This window comes from Melanostigma gelatinosum (assembly GCF_949748355.1).
Source record: "Melanostigma gelatinosum genome assembly, chromosome: 5".
Lineage (NCBI taxonomy): Eukaryota > Metazoa > Chordata > Actinopteri > Perciformes > Zoarcidae > Melanostigma > Melanostigma gelatinosum.
The window spans coordinates 25,960,825-25,979,804 of NC_136638.1; the positions used below are offsets into that span (position 1 = coordinate 25,960,825).

At 46.8% G+C, this 18,980-nt stretch overlaps 1 protein-coding gene across 1 annotated transcript in view; it reads left to right on the forward strand.

Annotated features, from left to right (window-relative positions):
• Positions 1-674: 674 nt before the first annotated feature.
• The window catches only part of fat4 (FAT atypical cadherin 4), a gene marked incomplete at its 5' end in the record, with an annotated part of 95,653 nt that continues 77,347 nt past the window's right edge, over positions 675-18,980 (forward strand). The window contains one exon of the mRNA XM_079268029.1: positions 675-5,777. Coding sequence (XP_079124155.1) covers positions 675-5,777 — 5,103 coding nt within the window. The remainder of the gene's footprint in view (positions 5,778-18,980) is intronic.

Below are 18,980 nucleotides of genomic sequence, written 5' to 3' on the forward strand. Positions count from 1 at the left end.
AACACACATGAATCTGTTAGTGGGGTAATTAAGAGCGCTCTGGGCATCGTTACCTGTCTCTTTTGATTGACATCCCCTCCAGCACAATAGAGAGAAGAGGGGGGCGGGCAGGAGCACCGGCATCCAATGGGATCAGTGATGGGAGGGAGTTTGTGGAGCTCCAGCTTTGTCCTAACTTACAGGGACTCCTGCGCACAATATGACTGAAGCGCCGTTATTCCACGGGACGGTGCGCATAGGCTCAGCCGCCTGCTCGCTCTCAACGCCGCTCACTCGCGCGCTAACTTTGGATACACTTTTTTTTATTTTTCATTTCGTTCACGCATCTTCCAGGAGTGAGGGAGTTTTGTTTCATCTTTCAAAGGATTGCCAGTTTCCTGCCTGTTCTTTTGCTTTTTTGCGGAGTTGAATTGAAACTTTCCAGATCTGCAGGACTCATTCTCTCCATTCAAGGAGCATTTTTGCTGCATCGAACCGCTGCGCAGGATACAGAATAACACTTGTGGAGTACTTTGGGACAGTATATCTGTGGAAAGAGTCCCTGCTGGGTTTTACCATTGAGGTGTTTCTTTTTATTCCCTGCACATCTGCTGGAATGCAATGCTTTAGTGAGTGAAGTGGATGCATCACAGCCATGGACTCTGTCTGAGGAAGGGGGGACCGGCTGACTGACCATGGCGCTCACAGGTAGGGGCTTGGGCCGGTTTCATTTGATTTTACTGGCGCTGTGGACTCTGTCGCGGTACTCCGCATCCAGCCAAGTCCGTCAAGAGTTCCAGGTCCTGGAGGAGCAGCCCGTCGGCACCTACGTGGGCACGATAGAGACCAAGCCCAGCTTCGCGTACCGCTTCAGCGAGAGCCACAAACTTTTTGCAATTAACGGCACCACCGGAGTCATTTACACCTCCTCGGTGATTGACAGGGAGCTCTTGCAGAGTGATGTCATCAACGTCGTGGTGCTGTCCAGCCAGCCCACGTACCCCACCGAGGTCCGGATAGTGGTTTTGGATATTAACGACAACTCTCCGGTGTTTCCAGACACCTCGATTGTCGTTTCCTTCAAGGAGGACGCCAGCAGCGGCCGGCAAGTGATTCTGGACACCGCCACGGACTCTGACATTGGAAGTAACGGAGTTGACCACACCACGTACAGAATAGTGAAAGGCAACGAGCAGAGGAAATTCCGCCTGGATATTACAGTCAACCCTAGTGGAGAGGGGGCATTCTTGCACCTCGTCTCGACTGGAGGCTTGGACAGGGAAGTCACTCCCTTCTACCAGCTCCTGGTGGAAGTGGAGGACAAAGGAGACCCGAAAAAGTTTGGTTACCTGCAAGTGAACGTCACTATTCAAGACATAAATGACAACCCCCCTATTTTTGATCAAGACCAATATCAAAACAGTGTTTTTGAGGACGCAGCAGTGGGCTCCAGTATTCTGCAGATTACAGCATCGGATCAGGATGAGGGAGCCAATGCTGAGGTCAGGTATTTTTTAGATGAGGGAACACCTTTCCAAATTGACCCCAAAGCCGGTACTATTATTATAAAAGAGGGTTTGAATTATGAGAGTAAGAAAGAGTACTCCCTGACTGTTCACGCAGTAGACAACGGGGTGCCCGCCCTGTCAGGCAGAACAGAAGCCACGGTCAAACTTTTAGATGTGAACGATAACGACCCGGTGGTGAAGTTCAGGTATTTCCCCACAACCTCTAAATTTGCCTCCGTCGATGAAAACGCACAGATTGGCACAGTCGTGGCTTTGCTCACCGTTTCAGATTCGGACTCCCCCACAGCTAACGGCAACATATCGGTTTCAATCTTAGGGGGCAACGAGCAGAGGCACTTTGAAGTGTACACGTCCCCCGTGCCCAATTTAAGTCTGATTAAAGTGGCTAGTGTGTTGGACAGAGAGAGAATTTCCTCATACAACCTGACTGTGTCGGTGTCGGACAACGGCACGCCTGTTGCGAGGTCCTCCTTCGCCAGTCTGGTTATTTTTGTGAATGATATCAACGATCACCCACCCATATTCCAGCAGACACTGTACAGGGTAGACATCAGTGAAGACACACCAAAAGGCAGCTACATTAAAGGGGTTTCTGCGACGGACGGTGACTCTGGGCAGAATGCCAACCTGCGCTACTCCCTGGTGTCTGGAAACGCTTTGGGCTGGTTCTCCATCAGTGAAAACAGTGGTCTGGTGACCAGCGCCGCGTCGCTGGATAGGGAGATAGCGTCTGAAATTGTGCTTAACATTAGTGCCAAAGACCAGGGGCTGCAGCCCAAGATGTCTTACACTAAACTAATAGTTAACATCACTGATGTGAACGACCAAGTGCCCACATTTACGCAGAGCACGTATCACGTTTCGCTGGTGGAGCATGCTCCTGCCGGCACTGAGCTGCTGGTGCTGTCGGCCTCAGATGACGACGTCGGGGCCAACGGAACTGTCCGGTTCTCATTTGATGCCGAGACTCCAGCCAGTGTCCAGGAGCTGTTCCGCCTGGATGCCTCGTCGGGGCGATTAAGCACGGCCGCGGAGCTAGACAGGGAGAACCAGGCCTCCTACTTACTTCACATCCAGGCAGCAGACGCGGGCAGCCCCCCTTTGCACTCTGTAGGGAAAGTCAACATCACCCTGAGGGATATTAATGACAATAGGCCGGTTTTCTACCCGGTGCAGTATTTTGCCAACGTGAAAGAGAACGAGCCCTCAGGCTCTTATGTAACCACCGTTTCAGCCACAGACCCCGATTTAGGCCGAAATGGCACGCTCAAATATATAATTACAGCTGGGGATGCTTCCAAATTCCGCATTAATAGCAACACAGGGAAAATTACCACGCTTGTGCCCCTGGATAGAGAGGAGAAGACTGCTTACCAGCTGCAGGTGACGGCGGCAGATGGTAGCGGCCTGCGCTCACACACCCAGGCCATAGTGACTGTAACTGTCATAGACACACAGGACAACCCCCCAGTCTTCAGCCAGGAAGTGTACAGCTTTGTCATGTTTGAAAACGTGGGCATCGGGACAGTTATAGGTACCGTGTCAGCCACTACTGTTGATCTGAACACAAACATTTCATATCTGATCACCTCAGGCGACCAGCGGGGGCTTTTTTTGGTGAACAGCGCAGGTCAGATCACAGCATCGAGCCAGATAGACAGAGAGGAGTGGGGCTTCTATCAGCTGAAGGTTGTAGCGAGAGCTGGGGAGATCACAGGAGAGGCCTCGGTTAACATCACGGTGAAGGACTTGAATGACAATGCCCCTCGTTTTTTTCACGCCGTGGAGCATGTGAGTGCAGTGGAAAACTGGAGCACAGGTCACGTGATATTCCAGGCCAAAGCGTCTGATCCTGACGAAGGCACAAACGGCGCGGTGGTTTACCGTCTCAAACAGAACCCCAAAGGCCTGTTTCACATTCATGAGAAGCACGGCCTCATCACGCTGACCGGGCCGCTGGAGGTCACCACGAGCTCTTACGAGATCGAGGTCATGGCGTCAGACATGGGGGTCCCCCGGCACACCTCCAGCCTCATCCTCATCGTCAGCGTTTATGACATCAACGACAACACGCCAGTGTTTGACCAGCTTTCGTACGAGGTCATCATCCTGGAGTCTGAGCCTGTCAACAGCCGCTTTTTCAAAGTGGAGGCCACCGACAAAGACTCTGGTCTCAATGGGGAGATTATGTACGACATCGCCGGTGGCAACACAGGCGATCTGTTTGGTATTTTTCCAGATGGGCAGCTGTACATCAAAGCAGAGCTGGACCGGGAGATACAAGACAGATATAACTTGGTGGTTGTGGCCAAAGACCGGGCTGTGGAGCCGCTAAGTGCCACCGTCAATGTCAGCGTGATTGTAGATGACGTAAACGACAACCGTCCCCTCTTTAACAGCACCAATTATGTGTTTCATTTTGAGGAAGAGCAGAAGAGGGGGTCGCTGGCTGGCCATATTTTTGCCGAGGATAAGGACTTTGGCCCAAACAGCGAGGTGAGATACACATTTGAGACTCCGCAGCCCAACTTTGAGCTGAACGCCATCACTGGGGAGTTGACCAGCACGCTGCAGTTTGATCGCGAGACGCTCATGAGACAAAGAGGCGCCGCCGTGTTCAGCTTCGTGGTCATCTCGTCGGACCAGGGTCTCCCCAAGCCCCTCAGAGACCAGGCCAAAGTACAAGTTTACATTCGAGACATCAACGACAACCCTCCTAAATTCACTAAAGACATTTACCAGGCCTCCATCTCAGAGTCTGCTCAAAACATGACTCAACTGCTGCGGGTCTCCGCCTCTGATGTGGATGAGAACAAAAACGGACTGGTTCATTATCACATCTCCGAGGGCAACGAGGAAGGACAGTTCACTATTGACAGCAGCTCTGGACAAATTACTTTAGTAGGAAAGCTGGATTATGAATCTACATCCTCCTATTCATTAAAAATCACAGCTGTTGACGCTGGAGCTGTGCCCCTGTCCTCCTCCTGTATGCTTAGCATCAGCATCCTGGATGAGAACGACAACTCCCCCTCCTTCCCTAAATCCTCACTGTCTGTGGACGTCCTGGAGAACATGAGGATAGGGGAGCTGGTGGCCTCGGTGACCGCCACTGATGCAGATTCTGGTCAGAACGCCGACATAACATACAGCATCACAGCCACAAACAACCACGGCACTTTCAGCATCAGCCCCAACACCGGCAGCATCTTTTTGGTTAAAAATCTGGACTTTGAAACTCAGTCGCTTTACAAACTCAACATCACCGCACAGGACAACGGCAGACCACCCCGCTCCTTATCCGTTCCTGTGGTCATTCAAGTCAGGGATTTTAACGACAACCCTCCCATATTTACCCCTGGTGACATTTTCAAATCCATCTCTGAAAATCTTCCCCTCTCGGCTTCAGTCATGACCATCACAGCTCACGACACAGATGCAGACATAAACGGGGAGCTGGAGTACGCCATTGTTCAACAGATTCCCCGGGGAGGCCACTTCAGCATTGATTCAAGCACCGGGCTCATATACACCAGCAAGGAAATCGACAGGGAGTTTTCAAATCTGTTCGAGCTGACAGTCAAAGCCACCGACCAGGCAGTTCCAGTTGAATTCCGCCGCTTTGCCCTGAAAAATGTCACAATTTGGGTCACAGACTTAAATGATAATGTCCCCACTTTCATGACCCAGAATGCCCTCGTGGCTGAGCCCAACATAGTCATCGGCTCCATCCTGACAACAGTGTTGGCCTTTGACCCCGATGAGGGGGCAAACGGAGAAGTGGAGTACGAGCTTGTGGAAGGGGACTCTGACACTTTCATCATGGACAGATACAGCGGAGATATCCGTCTGGCCTCCCAGCTGGTACAGTCCCGACTCATGTACACGCTCACCGTCTCAGCCACCGACCACGGCGGCAGCCGCAAGACCTCCAGAACTGAGCTCATCATTATCCTCCAAGGGTTGGATGGGCCCGTTTTCTCCCAGCCGAAGTACATCACCATCCTCAAAGAGGGCCAGCCGCCGGGCACCAACGTCATCTCTCTGGATGCCTCAAGCCCGCGGGGCTCAGCCACCAAAGTGGAGTATTACATCGTGGCTGTTCGCAGTGGCGGAAAAGCCGTGGGACGCCTTTTCACCATCGGCCGGCACACTGGAGTGATACAGACGGCTGCAGAGCTGGACCGAGAACAAGGCTCCGACCTCTACCTGGTGGATGTGTACGCCATCGAGACGGACACCAGCCAGCCCAGAACGCAGCGTGCTGAGGTGAGTACACTGCTGACTTTTCTATTCTCTGAAGGTTCTGGAAAGCCAGATTGTATTTAGCTATATTGGTCTATTTGATCTGTTTGGCAGGGAGAGGGCATGAACTCACCCACTGGCATTTGTAAGAGACATTTGGATGGAATAAGTATGATGAGATCAAGGTTTGGACTGGGGGGAAGAAAAAGGGGAGTGAGGCTGTCAAAGTCACACATAAAACAGAGACACCTATTGCATTTGTCTGTGTATTAATTAAATTCCTTTTTTTACACATGGTTCTGCCTTGTATTAAATCATAGTTTTCTAAGACATGAGTAAGAAGGCCTTCGTTGGCAAGATAACTTGATTGTTCCCGTTTCCAAAAACATACAATTCATCTTGAATGTGCCTCTGATATTTGAGCAGTCTTGGAAAGGGAAATGAGTGTTGCATGTTGCCTGCACAAGCTCCTCTCCTGCTGCTGTTGTAAACTGAAATATTCTTGTCAGCGGATATGAACCGCACAAATCAAAAAAAAAGGACCACATTTTAATTCCCCCACTGTAGACGTAGATCATTCAGGGCTGCTGTTTCAGGTTCAAGGCCCCTCGATGGTTTCCCCAGTGTCTCAAGTTGGAGAGTAATTCATAAGGTCTTCCTGTGCAGGTATGCATCATCAGTGCCAGTATTACTTTGAGCCTGAGGCTGTTTTGACACTGGGGTGGTCTTGGGGTCCCTTTTTGTACCACAGGGAACTGCTCCACAGGCAATAAGTGACCATTAAAATTGGGTGACCTCTTAAGACTCTGTGAAAAGACGCTGAGGGCAGAGTCAGTGAAACTTAAGCTGTCCACTGAGTTTGAATTATGCGATGCATCTTTTTTCAGGCTTTCCCTACAGAAAGAGGTTCTCTGAAGTGTAATGCAGGAACCCTAAACCCACATTCGGGTGGCTCAGGCCACCAGTCAAATGAAAAACAAATGTGAGTCTATATATATGTTTTCGTAAATTTTAACCAGGACTCAAAATGCCATATTATTACTTGCTGGTGGCACACACGCTGCATATAAAACAGACTTCCCAGAGCAAAAACAAAAAGGTGTAAGCTTCTTCGTCCCTTGAGAAATGTGTTTTGTGTTACCGCATTTCCAAAATGCCTGATGTGAAATGATTTAAGCGGAATGTCTTTGCCAGTTGTTATTGATGCCTTCTCAACCACCGCGAGTGTTGAAAGTGAAATATAATACAGCAATCAGTTATTTGGAGACAAACTCAACACGTTATTGAAATCAAGGATTACTTGGCACAATCGTGTTAGTTAACTTAAAGTTGTGCACGGGCCAAATGGGAATATCAAATGCTCTCTCACTTTGCCTGCAGCGAAGATGGCAATCTGCTTCCCTGCAGACTTTACTGTCGGGCTAATGAGAGAATACAGCGCTTCAGTGCTCGCCTTCCCAAACATTCAACTCTAGATTGGTTTCATGCTAAGCTTGAACTTTCTCACCCCGTGGAGAAATGACTTTACCACGCCACCTGGCTGAGGAGTCAGCCTCTCCAGTTTGAGAAGCGTGAGATCTAATAACTTGGAGGAATTCAAATGACCTCCCACATTTGGAAATGTGGGCCGGTTTTGTGCTGAAATGTCTTTACAGCCGTAGTTTCATCAGCAAAATGCACAGGTCATATTCATACTATTTGCATCTCCTGAGTCAACAGGCTCTCAAAGGACCGTGTGGTACAATAGTGTAAACCTTCAGACTTAGACTAATGTTTTTCCAGTGCAGTGTTTATACACCAGATACCCGGTAGCAACTGGGGGATTATTTCCACCCCTGGGGTTGTGACCCTTTCACATTCTCCCCATTGATTGCATGCATGAGGGAAAGCTGGCATTTTTTCCCTCTCCTATGTACCATGTGTGATGTTTTGGAAATAGTTAAACAAAGAGAATTTGGCTGGACATGTGTTATCGACGGTCGTGATCTTAAACAACTCGGGGCCGTGCAGTGGAAAGAGGGTTTTGTTTTTTTCCTGACCTTCTTGGCATCTTAGAAAGTTTCATTGTCAGTGATTGTTGATTAGATCTGTCGTTGCATGACCGATGGGACTTTAGTCTCACATCTGGGTCACATATGATGTGCACTGGGCATTTCTTTTAGCCAGCCAGTGTTTGTGAAATGCATAACAGAAATTGAAATGATCATATTTAGTTGTTTTACTTCAGCAGCTTCTAAGTGTCTTGGAATGTCATGCAAATGACTTCATCACCCAGAAATCTTTGTGTTTCCTCCTCTTAAAGCTGGTACAATTAACAGCTATGAGAGAAAATCTCTTGGCAGCAGAATCCTCCATTGTTGGTGAATCCAGATTCCATTCAGAGAGTTCAGGAGGATGTTTTTTTAAATTTCACTCCAAGTTTTGATTCAGCACATCCTGCAATGTCCTTGTTTGGAGTTGGAAACCTTTCCCCCCCATAACTCGAGGATCTATTCCACTTTTGGCCTCAACGTAATCAGTGATGTGACAGCCGGTGTTTCCCATCAGCTGTTGAAGACGAAACACCTGCATATCACTGATTGGGCTATGATCAAAAGTGCAATGTGCTGGAAAGCAATTCGACTTTTTAAAATGTTTATACGTTTGCGTCCAAGAAGAATGATCTTTGCTGATGTTACTAGAAAGACAAGGCACCAGAAGGCACTTCGAGAAGTATGTTCATTGAGTAAATTATTGTCCATTTAGAGTCAGATAGAACATAAAGCAGGGTATGCTTTAGGGCGGGGCTACCTTGCGATTGACAGGTTGCTATCACGGCGTTGCCCGGTCTGAGAGTTGAGTCTGACATCTTAAACCCTTTTTTAGTGTATTTTCAGTTCGTGAAAGGTAATTTTAACATTTTGCCCGCCTAAAATCCGCGTTCGGTAGAACTTAGCTCCATCCTCTCGTGTCACTTCTGGTTGTAAAACACCAAACGCGAGGATTCAAAATGATAGTCCACAAATAATGACTTCGAGGTGACTATGTCCCCTTCAGTCTATGCTGAAAACGTGGTGGTGTACTCCTTTAAAGAAATAAATATAACCATTGGAAAAAAATCACATAGAATAAATACTCTTTCCCTTCATCTGCCACCTCACATGCAACCCCTCCAGCCCCTCCAGACCAGACTGCTACAACTCTTTTCTTAGACTCACTGTGAATCAAAATTAAGTGTTGTTTTTTCGGAGAGGCCGGCAAGTGCCACATCAGTCCTTGCCCCCTCCTCTTAAAGGCATTGTTCTCCCCAGAAAGTAAACACAGTCGGAGTGTTCAACAGGCCTTCCTTTGTTTTGCCATCGCAGATAAAGTGTTGCACTGCTCCGGCCGCGGATCAGGAGGCTTTTGTTATTCTTTTGGTCTGTGCCAGCGTCTTGCCTTGGCAGATTTAGGAGTGTGTATGGATGCCCCTGTCAGCCAGCTTTCCTCCCCTCCCATCACCAGTGAGAGACGTACGGTAGAGCTGTTTGAGTATGAAGAAAGAAAAGGGTTTGGGAGGGTTCTGGACATGTCAGATGGCGTGATTGGGAGTTGTGGGAATGAAGGAAAAGGAGGGGCGGAGGGAGACAGTTGTAGGAGGGTCCTGCAAGGGTCAGACACAGCCGGCGTTGCAAGGAATCATGGGAAGGAAGAAGCAAGGGCTCTTGATCATGTCCCGAGGCAGGTGGGAGCGCTGTGTCTGCCTGTCGTGTGCTTTTTGGACATCACAATCAGGGAATGCATGATGACTGAGGCCGATATAGAAATAAGCGTTGCTATGCATGTCTTCAGCTCTGTTACATACACTCCCCTCTTAGTTAAGTTGTATATCTCTCTGTCTTTGCATCTCTTTTGTGTCTGCCTGCCTGCTTTGTGTCTGTGGGAATCTGTTTGTGTCTCTCTCTGTGTTGTGGAGCAGTCTGATTCATGAATCTTGTTGGCGACGAACTTCAAAGTCTGCTTTTCTTTCTGCCTCTCTTTCATTCCCTCTTTTGCTCTCCCCGTGTTTGTGTGATGCTGAACCTCATCCAACATGAAGGGAAATGTGATTCGGACATCAGAGGCGATATCGGAGCTTGAGAGAAGATGGAGGGCAGGGCGAGATAAAACCCCAGCCAGGTCAACGAGGCAGGAAGGAGAAGGTCATGAGCGGCCGGACAATACGATACGGATGCTGGCTTCTGTGCTATGTGTGTGTGTGTGAGAGTATCAATACAAATTGAAATATTGATGACTACAGTTCCCAGAGAAAGGTCGAACAGTGATACTGATAGCCCCCTAAGTGCAGCATTTACTGTTCTTTGTCGAATCAAACTGAACACAAAAGAAACGCTTTGATTACATTGGATTGATACACAAGCTTAGCATTAAAACTGAATGATCCTCGGAAGGGACATTATACGACAACTGGAAGAGGAACGATGCAGAACAAACTGCCTCCTCGTGTATTGTAATTCATGGTCTAATTGTGATTTTTTTTTTGTGCATGTGTCTCAGTAAGTGTGCTCATGTGCTTGAGAAAGGATGGTAACAGTCCAGTCCCACCGTGACCAGGGTAATAATTCACCCAGTAATCCGTCTGGACACGCCTTTTGGAAATGGTCATCGAGGAGGTGAGCATCTGCTCGGCCCTCCTGGTAGGTGGTCGATCCGGGTGAACCTGCGGGTGAGCGCAGGTTGTCCCAGAGCGGCCGTCCGCTTTTTACGAGACAATCGCCATAAAAGTTGGATAAACATTCGCTCATGCATAGATGCGTGGAAGCAAATGCTGCCAAATACACACACGTACACACACACACACACACACACACACACACACACACACACACACACACACACACACACACACTGACCACAAGTTCAAACTCCCTCTCAAGTGCAGGAAGACTTTAAATGGTATTAACAGTCAAAATAATTCAGTTTCATTTAGATTATTATGATTATGTTACTGTCAAATATGATCATTGGGATACTTTGTGACTGCTTTTCTGCAGATTCAAACTGAGCCTTAATGACTTTCTTTTCTTACACAAGACTGTTTGTTCGTGTTTGTCTTGTTCCATTTATTTTGTGGAACAGTGTAACTCTGTTTGGAAGGGTTACGGCTGCTCTCCAGCTCATTTGACCACTTCAGATGGACATTAAAGTTACGCTTCTTTGGGTTTTTGTCTGTCGAGCTCTCACGGCTTTAAGTCTCTGAAGTTGTAACCGTAGTTGTTTCACATTTCACCATGTTTGCTTTTGTTTTTCTCATCAGAAAGCAGCGACTGGCACAGCTCACAGTACACATTTGTCAAACTCTGGGGGCTGAAAGGTCGGGAGCAGGGTCGTATTGTTCCGCCGTGCCATGTTCTTTAAAGTTAAGCCGAGTGTCACGCTGGAAGTGAAAGAGCAAAACTAACTTTTTTTTGGCCACAAGCCACAATGGCTGTTAAGTCACTTTTGGTATTTCACAAACCAGGCCGAGCTTCAGGAGAGATTAAGATCTTTGTACATGGCTGGTTACCTGCTCAAGTGACTGAGGAGTCACATTCATTGTCCATGACGTTGGATCATGGCTCAGGCTGGGTACATACAATGAAGGAATTTCGATACTGATACTAAAATGTATATTTCTCATATTTGATGATATATAAATTATATTTAGTTGGATACCTTAATTTGTGGTGGCCAACTTTTTTTTGGCTTTTGACTGTTTATTATAAACAATGTGTTCCTGACCAGTTCAACCGAAGAGAAAATGCAACCCCAACAACAGAAACAAAGTTGGCATTGTACGTTTCGAGAAATCACTGGATACGTTGAATTTCAATGTTTCTGAACCAAAAACACGTTTCTAATTTGCATTTCATATTAGCCTTTTATCATGCTTGCAGAAAGGTACAATGACGCATGGTTAACATCGTGAAAGGATTGGTTAGGTTCAGGCAACAAAACTACTTTGTTAAGGTAAGAAAAAAGATCATAGTTTGTATTGAAATGATAACGTTAGAATTGCAATTTAACGTAACAATTAAACGTAACAATCAACTTAAAAACGTCATGTAACGACCATAAGAACGTATCTAGGTTGACTAAATAATACCTGCGGTCGCCTGGGTGAAAGTCCTGTGTTTGTTTGACCCGTCCACCACCTCTCCCACCCGCCCTGATCTTGCTTGATATACTCGTTATTGAACGACGCAACTTTCATTCAAAGTTCACTCGATATACTGAGTCACACGCTCTGACCGAATCCAGAAACATCCACATTTTATTTTGCAGAAACGTACAACGCCAACTTTTTTTTCCTATGCTAAACAGGCTGGCAAGTGGCAAAATAAATAAATAACAAAGATTACACTTGATGCAAGGAGAAACATAATTTGGGGATCCCGGGAATGTTTTTTAAACTCTTGTATAACCTGTTAGTCATCTAGTGACACTAGTGGTGACCTCTCGTGGGGATCGCAACCCCCTGATTGGAAGTTCTCCATCAACAAGCAGCGACAAAGACTTTTCTTTCTTTCCCATGTTCAACACACCAGATCTGGAATCAGTAAAAATCCAGATATTGTCAGATCTAGTGAAAGTAAACTAAAGTAAAAGCGCACAAAATTACCTTTTGAGATAGAACTCTTATCGTCTCGACTTTGTAGCACTCATTGTATTGTCTTCTGTGGCAAAGTGAATTGTCTTGGTGTGGTAACTCCACCCTGCTGCTACTCTAAACAGGTTGAAAGATAAATTATTTACACACTCTATTTTTAAACTCGGCTTACCACTAAATTATGTTTATAAAGGGAATGTGCACGTATATTAAAAGAAAAGTCTTTCAGCTCCGCGGTTGACTGTCCGCAGTCTTTCTTTTCTTTCATTTTTTGCCCCCCCCCCCTTCTGCCTCATGCAAAGTCAATGCAAGACCATGGGTTAGAATAATAAATGAATGCGGCCAGAGCTGTGCATGCTCCGCAGAGTTTTGCATCATCGGGTTTATTTTCACATCAGAGATACATTTCTCTTCCTCTGTGACTTTGATTGTCACGCCTCATTTGGGAGGGGTCATTGCTCCGACTTGAACGCACATGCTCGGACCAAATGTGCGACCGAAATAGTATTAATCTCCGCCGGGAATGCCTTTTCTCCTTACCGCAGATCAAAATGGCGTGATCAAAATGGAGCCGTTTTACCGTGTTGTGCCGGCGGGGAGGGATTTCTTCAAGCGCAGTTAGACCGGTCCGTCAGAAGCTGTGATCTAAAGTTTCCAAGCTTTATAGTCTCTCAACCGCGGCAAGGTTGATTGGGAGCAGTTGAAGTGCGAATGATCAGGTATAGCTGTGATTTGGGTCGTACATTTCCCCCGAGCAAGAGCTACGTGGGGAAATAAATCCTTGCCTGAGTATGACTACATCCCAGAGATTTCTTCATCACTCTTCTCTGCGCTGCTCTGACTGTGAAGGGACCATAAAATATGCCCAAGTCTGTCCAGCTTTGAGAAAAGAAAAAAAGAAAAGAAAATGTTCCACTACTTTCACTTGTAAAACGGAGGGAGGTAGAGAGAAAGGCGGGAGAGTGGAGGGTTGATTTTGGCACATGCTCTCGGCGGTAATAATGGATCCCAGCTACAGAATGATTTGTTCTTCCACGTGACTTACCGAGCTCTCTAGCATCAACAAACACTCCAACACATCCACATGCAGAAATACACACAGCCCATTTCCATTGTTTTCGGAGCTCGGGCTTCGCCGCGCTGCCTCGTTGACCTGTCTCTCTCCTCTGTCTATCTTCTTTCTGTCTTTTAAAAAAAAGAACAAAACGAACTCCTGCTCTTTTGCACATCTCACTTCCCGCTGGCCGTCCATCAACGGCCACCGCCGAAGTGACATTTAGTGCGGTCGCCTCCTTCGCACATCCTCCCTCCTACAGGGACATCCAACGAGAAGGGGAGAGAGAGGGTGTGCAGTTTCTGCATCGTGCGCAGAGTTCTCATGTGCACGCACACACACACACACACACACACAGAAACACACACACACACACACGCCGAAACGCGCACACACACCTCATCTGGTAAGACGAGCGACCCCGTGGCAGGAAGGGGTATCTCCCACAGCCCTGACGGACAATTTAGGAGCGAGATGGGAGATGGAGGGAGGAAAAAGAAGGAGGGAAGGAAAAGGGGGGAGGGCTGGAGTAGGGCTTTAGTGTCAGAGGCAGGAGACAGGCAAAGACAGACTGGCACCAGCGAGCGAGGGCCCGTGTTATTGTTATCTCCCCTCTTATTTTATGAGTTTTCCATCAGGGGATCCACTGCAGCTCCCGCTCTGTGCGCAGCACACGCTCTCACTTTATTAAGAGGTTAACCATATCGTGATTCAGCATTTGTACCGAGCTTATTTTTTCTTTAATTGTGTTCTAGTTGTGTGTTGTTGTGATTGTTGCTTTTCAAGCTTTCAAAGTCTTTTCCTCGCTCGTTCCGCTGTGAAGGTCCTAACTAAAAAAAAAATAGAATGAGCCAAGCCACAGTCGGTTCGCAGCTGCTTTCAATTTTGGAATTGAAATATTTCTGCTTTCAAAATGTCCCAGCGTGACTTTTCCGGCACTCGATTTCTGTGCAAGTTGTTGGATTCTTAAAATCATGCGAGAGTGTTGGTCATAATTACGTTCATGCTCTTTGTTTGGCAGCTGGTCGGCCTTTTCTCAGACCGTGCCAATCCACTGACCTAATCGAGTTTTCCCCTGATTATATCTGTTTTTTATTTATTCAAAGCGTGATTCTTATAAGCTTGAGCTTCTTATTGTCTTCATGCTTTGTTCCCTTTGTTTTCAAATCCTTTATAGCTTTCTTTGTAAAGAGGTAATTGTGTTGTGTTATTTACCTCTAAATCCCCACCGACCCAGCAGTGTGCAATTAGTGCTGAAGCCTTGCTGTGCAGCCAAACATTGTTTAAACCCACAGAACTTTATTACAAACTCTAGTGGAGATCCCGAAGTTTCCAAAAAATGGCAAAAAAGTGCATAAATGATGTGCTAATCATCTAAAACATCCCTACGTATTATTGCAATAATGCATCTGTAAAAAATAGAGTGTCGGGTTTCGATACTTCGCTCTGTGTAAACATCATCTCGCTCCATTGAAGAGCTGGAACAACAGAATGTATGTGATAGTGTCTCAAAGATAAGGAGGGATAAAAAAAGAGAACCTGAAGTTCAAGGGTCAGTTCACCTGAATACAAATAACACATTCTCTCATTCACCTCCATGGATGCAGGTAGTTTGATTGTTATTTGTCCAGATTCTGATACATCTGCCTCTGAGAGTTCTCCATCCAAAACTGGCCAAATGATGCCAAAATCTGCATTTTAACATGTTAGAGGTAAGTGAGATTACGTGTTTTTTTTCCTCACTTGGGTGAACTGACCCTTTGAGCTCTTCTTGAACTGACAGGTGCTTCTCATCAGGTGTTTCTGTGCAGCGTAGTTGACTTACAGAGCCTCCCCAGCACACAGGCTTCCCTCCTCGTTAACTTGCGTGTGCACATCGTCCTCCCACGGGTCGTTCTGCAGAAAGGCTGCGGTTGTTTGAGCACGTAGCCGAGTGGAACGTCTCGGGGAAAATAGCTTGTGGTGACCGAGACAATAACTGCAGAGCATGAGCCTCACTTTGGAGGATTATTATCTCATTCAAGGAGATTCTTGGATCAGAGTGCTGGCGCGGCTGCTCTGTATTTCCAAAGCAATAATCTTGTTTTTTTTTGTTTCAGTGAAATGTCATAGAGCACCCTGGATGCAAGCTTTGGGTTCAAACATCCCCATCTTGCCCGGTGAACTGTGTGGCTGTGCATGGCGGCGGGGGGGGGGGTCTAATAAAAACAAAACAATGTGTTTGCACAGATTTCTAACGACCGATCTGTCAGAAACGGAGAGCGGAAAGAACTCCTGGCTCCGAAACAGCTAGCCGTTTTGGTGAAAGCGACCTTCCTCTCTCCCCTCTCCAGTTGGGCTTGTTTAATTGAAACCAGCTGGTGAGGGTTCTGGGCAGCGATGTGCGGGTCCAGTCTCTCCCAAACAATCGGGGGGGGGGGGGGGGGGGGGGGGGGGTACCTGAGCCCTCCCTCGTCTCTGTTGTCAGACATGTTTTTTATTAAAGCTGGTGATATCTCAAGCAGCAAACTGAAAAGAAAGAGTGACCGTTTGTGAGCTCTGAGCTGTGGCTCTGGTCTCCATTACCTTCGTGTTATTTTTACTCTTTTCATGTCTGCTTTCCTTTCTTTTTCTTTTTTGCCCACTCTGTGATTTTCCTATGCAAATGCGGGAGTGGCCTAATTGCAGCAGGCTCTATTGTGTGTGTGTGTGTGGATAACCAAGTGTCTTCTGAAAGTTGACAGTTATGGTCTCTTCTTTCAAACACTGGGCTACTCTGAATGTATGTGTTGCTTGTGTTTGTGTGCCTGCTTGCTCACCTGCGTATGTCATTATAACATTACGTGCCTTCAGCCTTAAACAGCACTGTTCTTGCATAGCTTTTTGTCGACCAAATATTGGCGCCCTCTGCTCATTTTCCTGCAGTTATCATGCCTGGCGTCTCTGGCACTGACGCGTTGCCCGACATGAAGGAAAGAAAAAAAAAAATAGCAGCCCACCGAAAAATTTAACGTCCAAAACTTTCTCTGAACTTGGCTGGCCGGCTGTTGACAGACAGATCGTAATGAAGTCTGCCTCCCAGGACATTGTGTTCTTCATGGTATTACACGGCGGGTGATCAGATATTACGTTGTGTCTCCATCTGCTGCCATTAGGGATTCACTTGCACTGAGGTCTGCAGAGGTCTGTGGAGGTACGTTGTGAGGGAGATGGGGGTGTACAGCAACAACACAACACGTGAAACTTACACTGAGCTCCCTCAGAATCTGCCTCAGCATGCTCATCTCACTGCAAAAAAAACCTACAGATTGTGAATTCAAAAATCTATTTAAAGTATTTAAACCTGTTTCCAATGCAAATTAACTTTTCAACAAATTATGATCAAGAGTTCTTTTTTTTGGCAGAAAATCTGATTTTAAAGGGACAGTCCACCCAAAAAAGGAAAAATACACAACTTTCCTCTTGCGGGCTATTTTTCTAGCTAGATTGTTTTAGTGTGAGTTCACCAGTTTTGGAAAACTCGACCGTGGAAACTATAGTTCCTACAAGAAGAGAAGGCAGTCTTCTCTACGGCCGTTATCTCCAACACTCTGAAGCTCACACCAAAACAATTTAGATAGCACGACAGGTAAGAAGAGGAATATGGAATTTTGGGGTGAACTGTCCTTTTAAAGAGAAACCGCACTGACTCGTCATGGGGAGTGTTGCTCATCCCATGAAAACAGTTGTGTTTGAGGGCAAAGTTATTACGTCTTCAGAAAATAACCCTCGTGATGTCATCGGGGTTATCACGGCTCGGGCTTGGGAGACGTCAACATTCTTAAGAGAAAGATGGCAGAAAGCGAGAGAGGCATTAGCAGAGGAGAAATCCCAGACGTGTGTGTGTGTGTGTGTGTGTGTGTGTGTGTGTGTGAGGGAGAACATAAGCCATGTGTTTCTGACTGTGTTTGCATCTTCCCCCTCAAAACCGCTGCAGTCATCCAGCGCGCCAGCTGCCTCGGCGTTAATCCCTCCTTTTGCGGATTTGCACATGATCTTGCGGCGGCTCCGTGCCACTTGATGCCGTTATTCGATGACGAGCGAGCGATCCAACGGAAAGCGACACTCTCAGGACCTTCCCAGTGAATCGCGTGGCCTTTGACCCGGCTTGGCAGAACTTGAGCGGAAGCGCTGCCTCTCGTCTTGGCAGCTGAACAACCCGCTATGTGTGTCTCTTTAAGTGTGTATCGGTGTGAATATACCCTTTTGGGAAGCGCGATGGTGGTTCATCAAGCCGACCAGCGTTTGTGTGTATGCATGTGCGAGCACATGCGTGACCGGGTCCGACGGCGCGGTAGACTGGCAGCCCGAGCGTCAACTCTGCATGCTTCTTTTATTCCTCTTGACGTCTGACAAGGCTGAGGCGCAGTTGGTAATGATGTGGTTATTGCCTCGCTGCAGGCCGGGCCATAAAACAGCGCGGTATGTTCTCTTTGTCCCTCATGGGCGGCCTGTGGAGACCAGCACTTTGCTGCTCTTTTCGCGAAACGTTCTGCCTCTGTTGAGAAGCGTACCGACACACTCATGGGGCCTCATTCACAAAACTCTTCTCCAGCGTGATGTGTGACTTTGTGATATTTATCCTGTCAGAGATGGGAAATATAGCTCTGATTACCTCTTTCATGTCTTGGGACGGCGGTATTGTTTTTAGCAAAAATTGTCCTCATTATAGCTTTGATGTAGGAGATCAAGTGTACGCTTTGTGGGAATCTTTACTCTCTTCATGGGAATCAATCAGTAATACGGCACTGGCATCGGATTTCGAATCGTCTTTGAAACTCAAGATTTATTCTCGGGCTTTATACGCGAACCCCCCGCTGTTGAGTTTGCACGGGCCCTCTGCTCGGACTGTCAGGTTGCCCCAGGCCTGGAGTAATGCCAGCTGTGGTCATATGGAACCAGTTTGATCCGCGGACCGTCAAAATGCCCTGTCTGCCCCCGGTGTTCAACTCCATATGAAGGCTGCGTGGAGTGGACATGGTGCTGTTTGGTATTAACACAAAAAAATGACGCCAGCCTCTCACAAGAGCTGGGATTGTATATCTACCTCCTCGTTCCCCTCGGGGGAGGGGGGGGGGGTTAGATGACTACGGGGGCAAATGTTGGAGCATGAAGTGGATTTGACACTGACGCCAAGTATATATTCAAATTTAAATGTACTGTAGATGGCTGGTGGCGGCGTTCTCAAAGTCATAAGATAGAATTTTAATACATATACATTTTATTGATGTGATTTAAAAGCATTTTAACAGATCTGTCTGCTAGCTTAAAATGTCAGTTTAGTAGTATAGTTATTGCAAAAACTTATTTTTTTCAAATAGGCATCATTTGGATAAACTGATCACATATTGGGAATCTAAATGATTACTTTCTCATCTACAAAATATGAATAATAACGTTTTTTAAGCTTAAAAACATTTTTTGGGATCAGTGAAGGATGTTAAAGCTGGTGACGCTAAGCAAAGTATCGGCTCTTCTATTCTAAATCGGAAGTAAGACGAGGAAGCGCCTCGGTCAGCAAAAAGAATAAAGGTAATATCGTCAATTT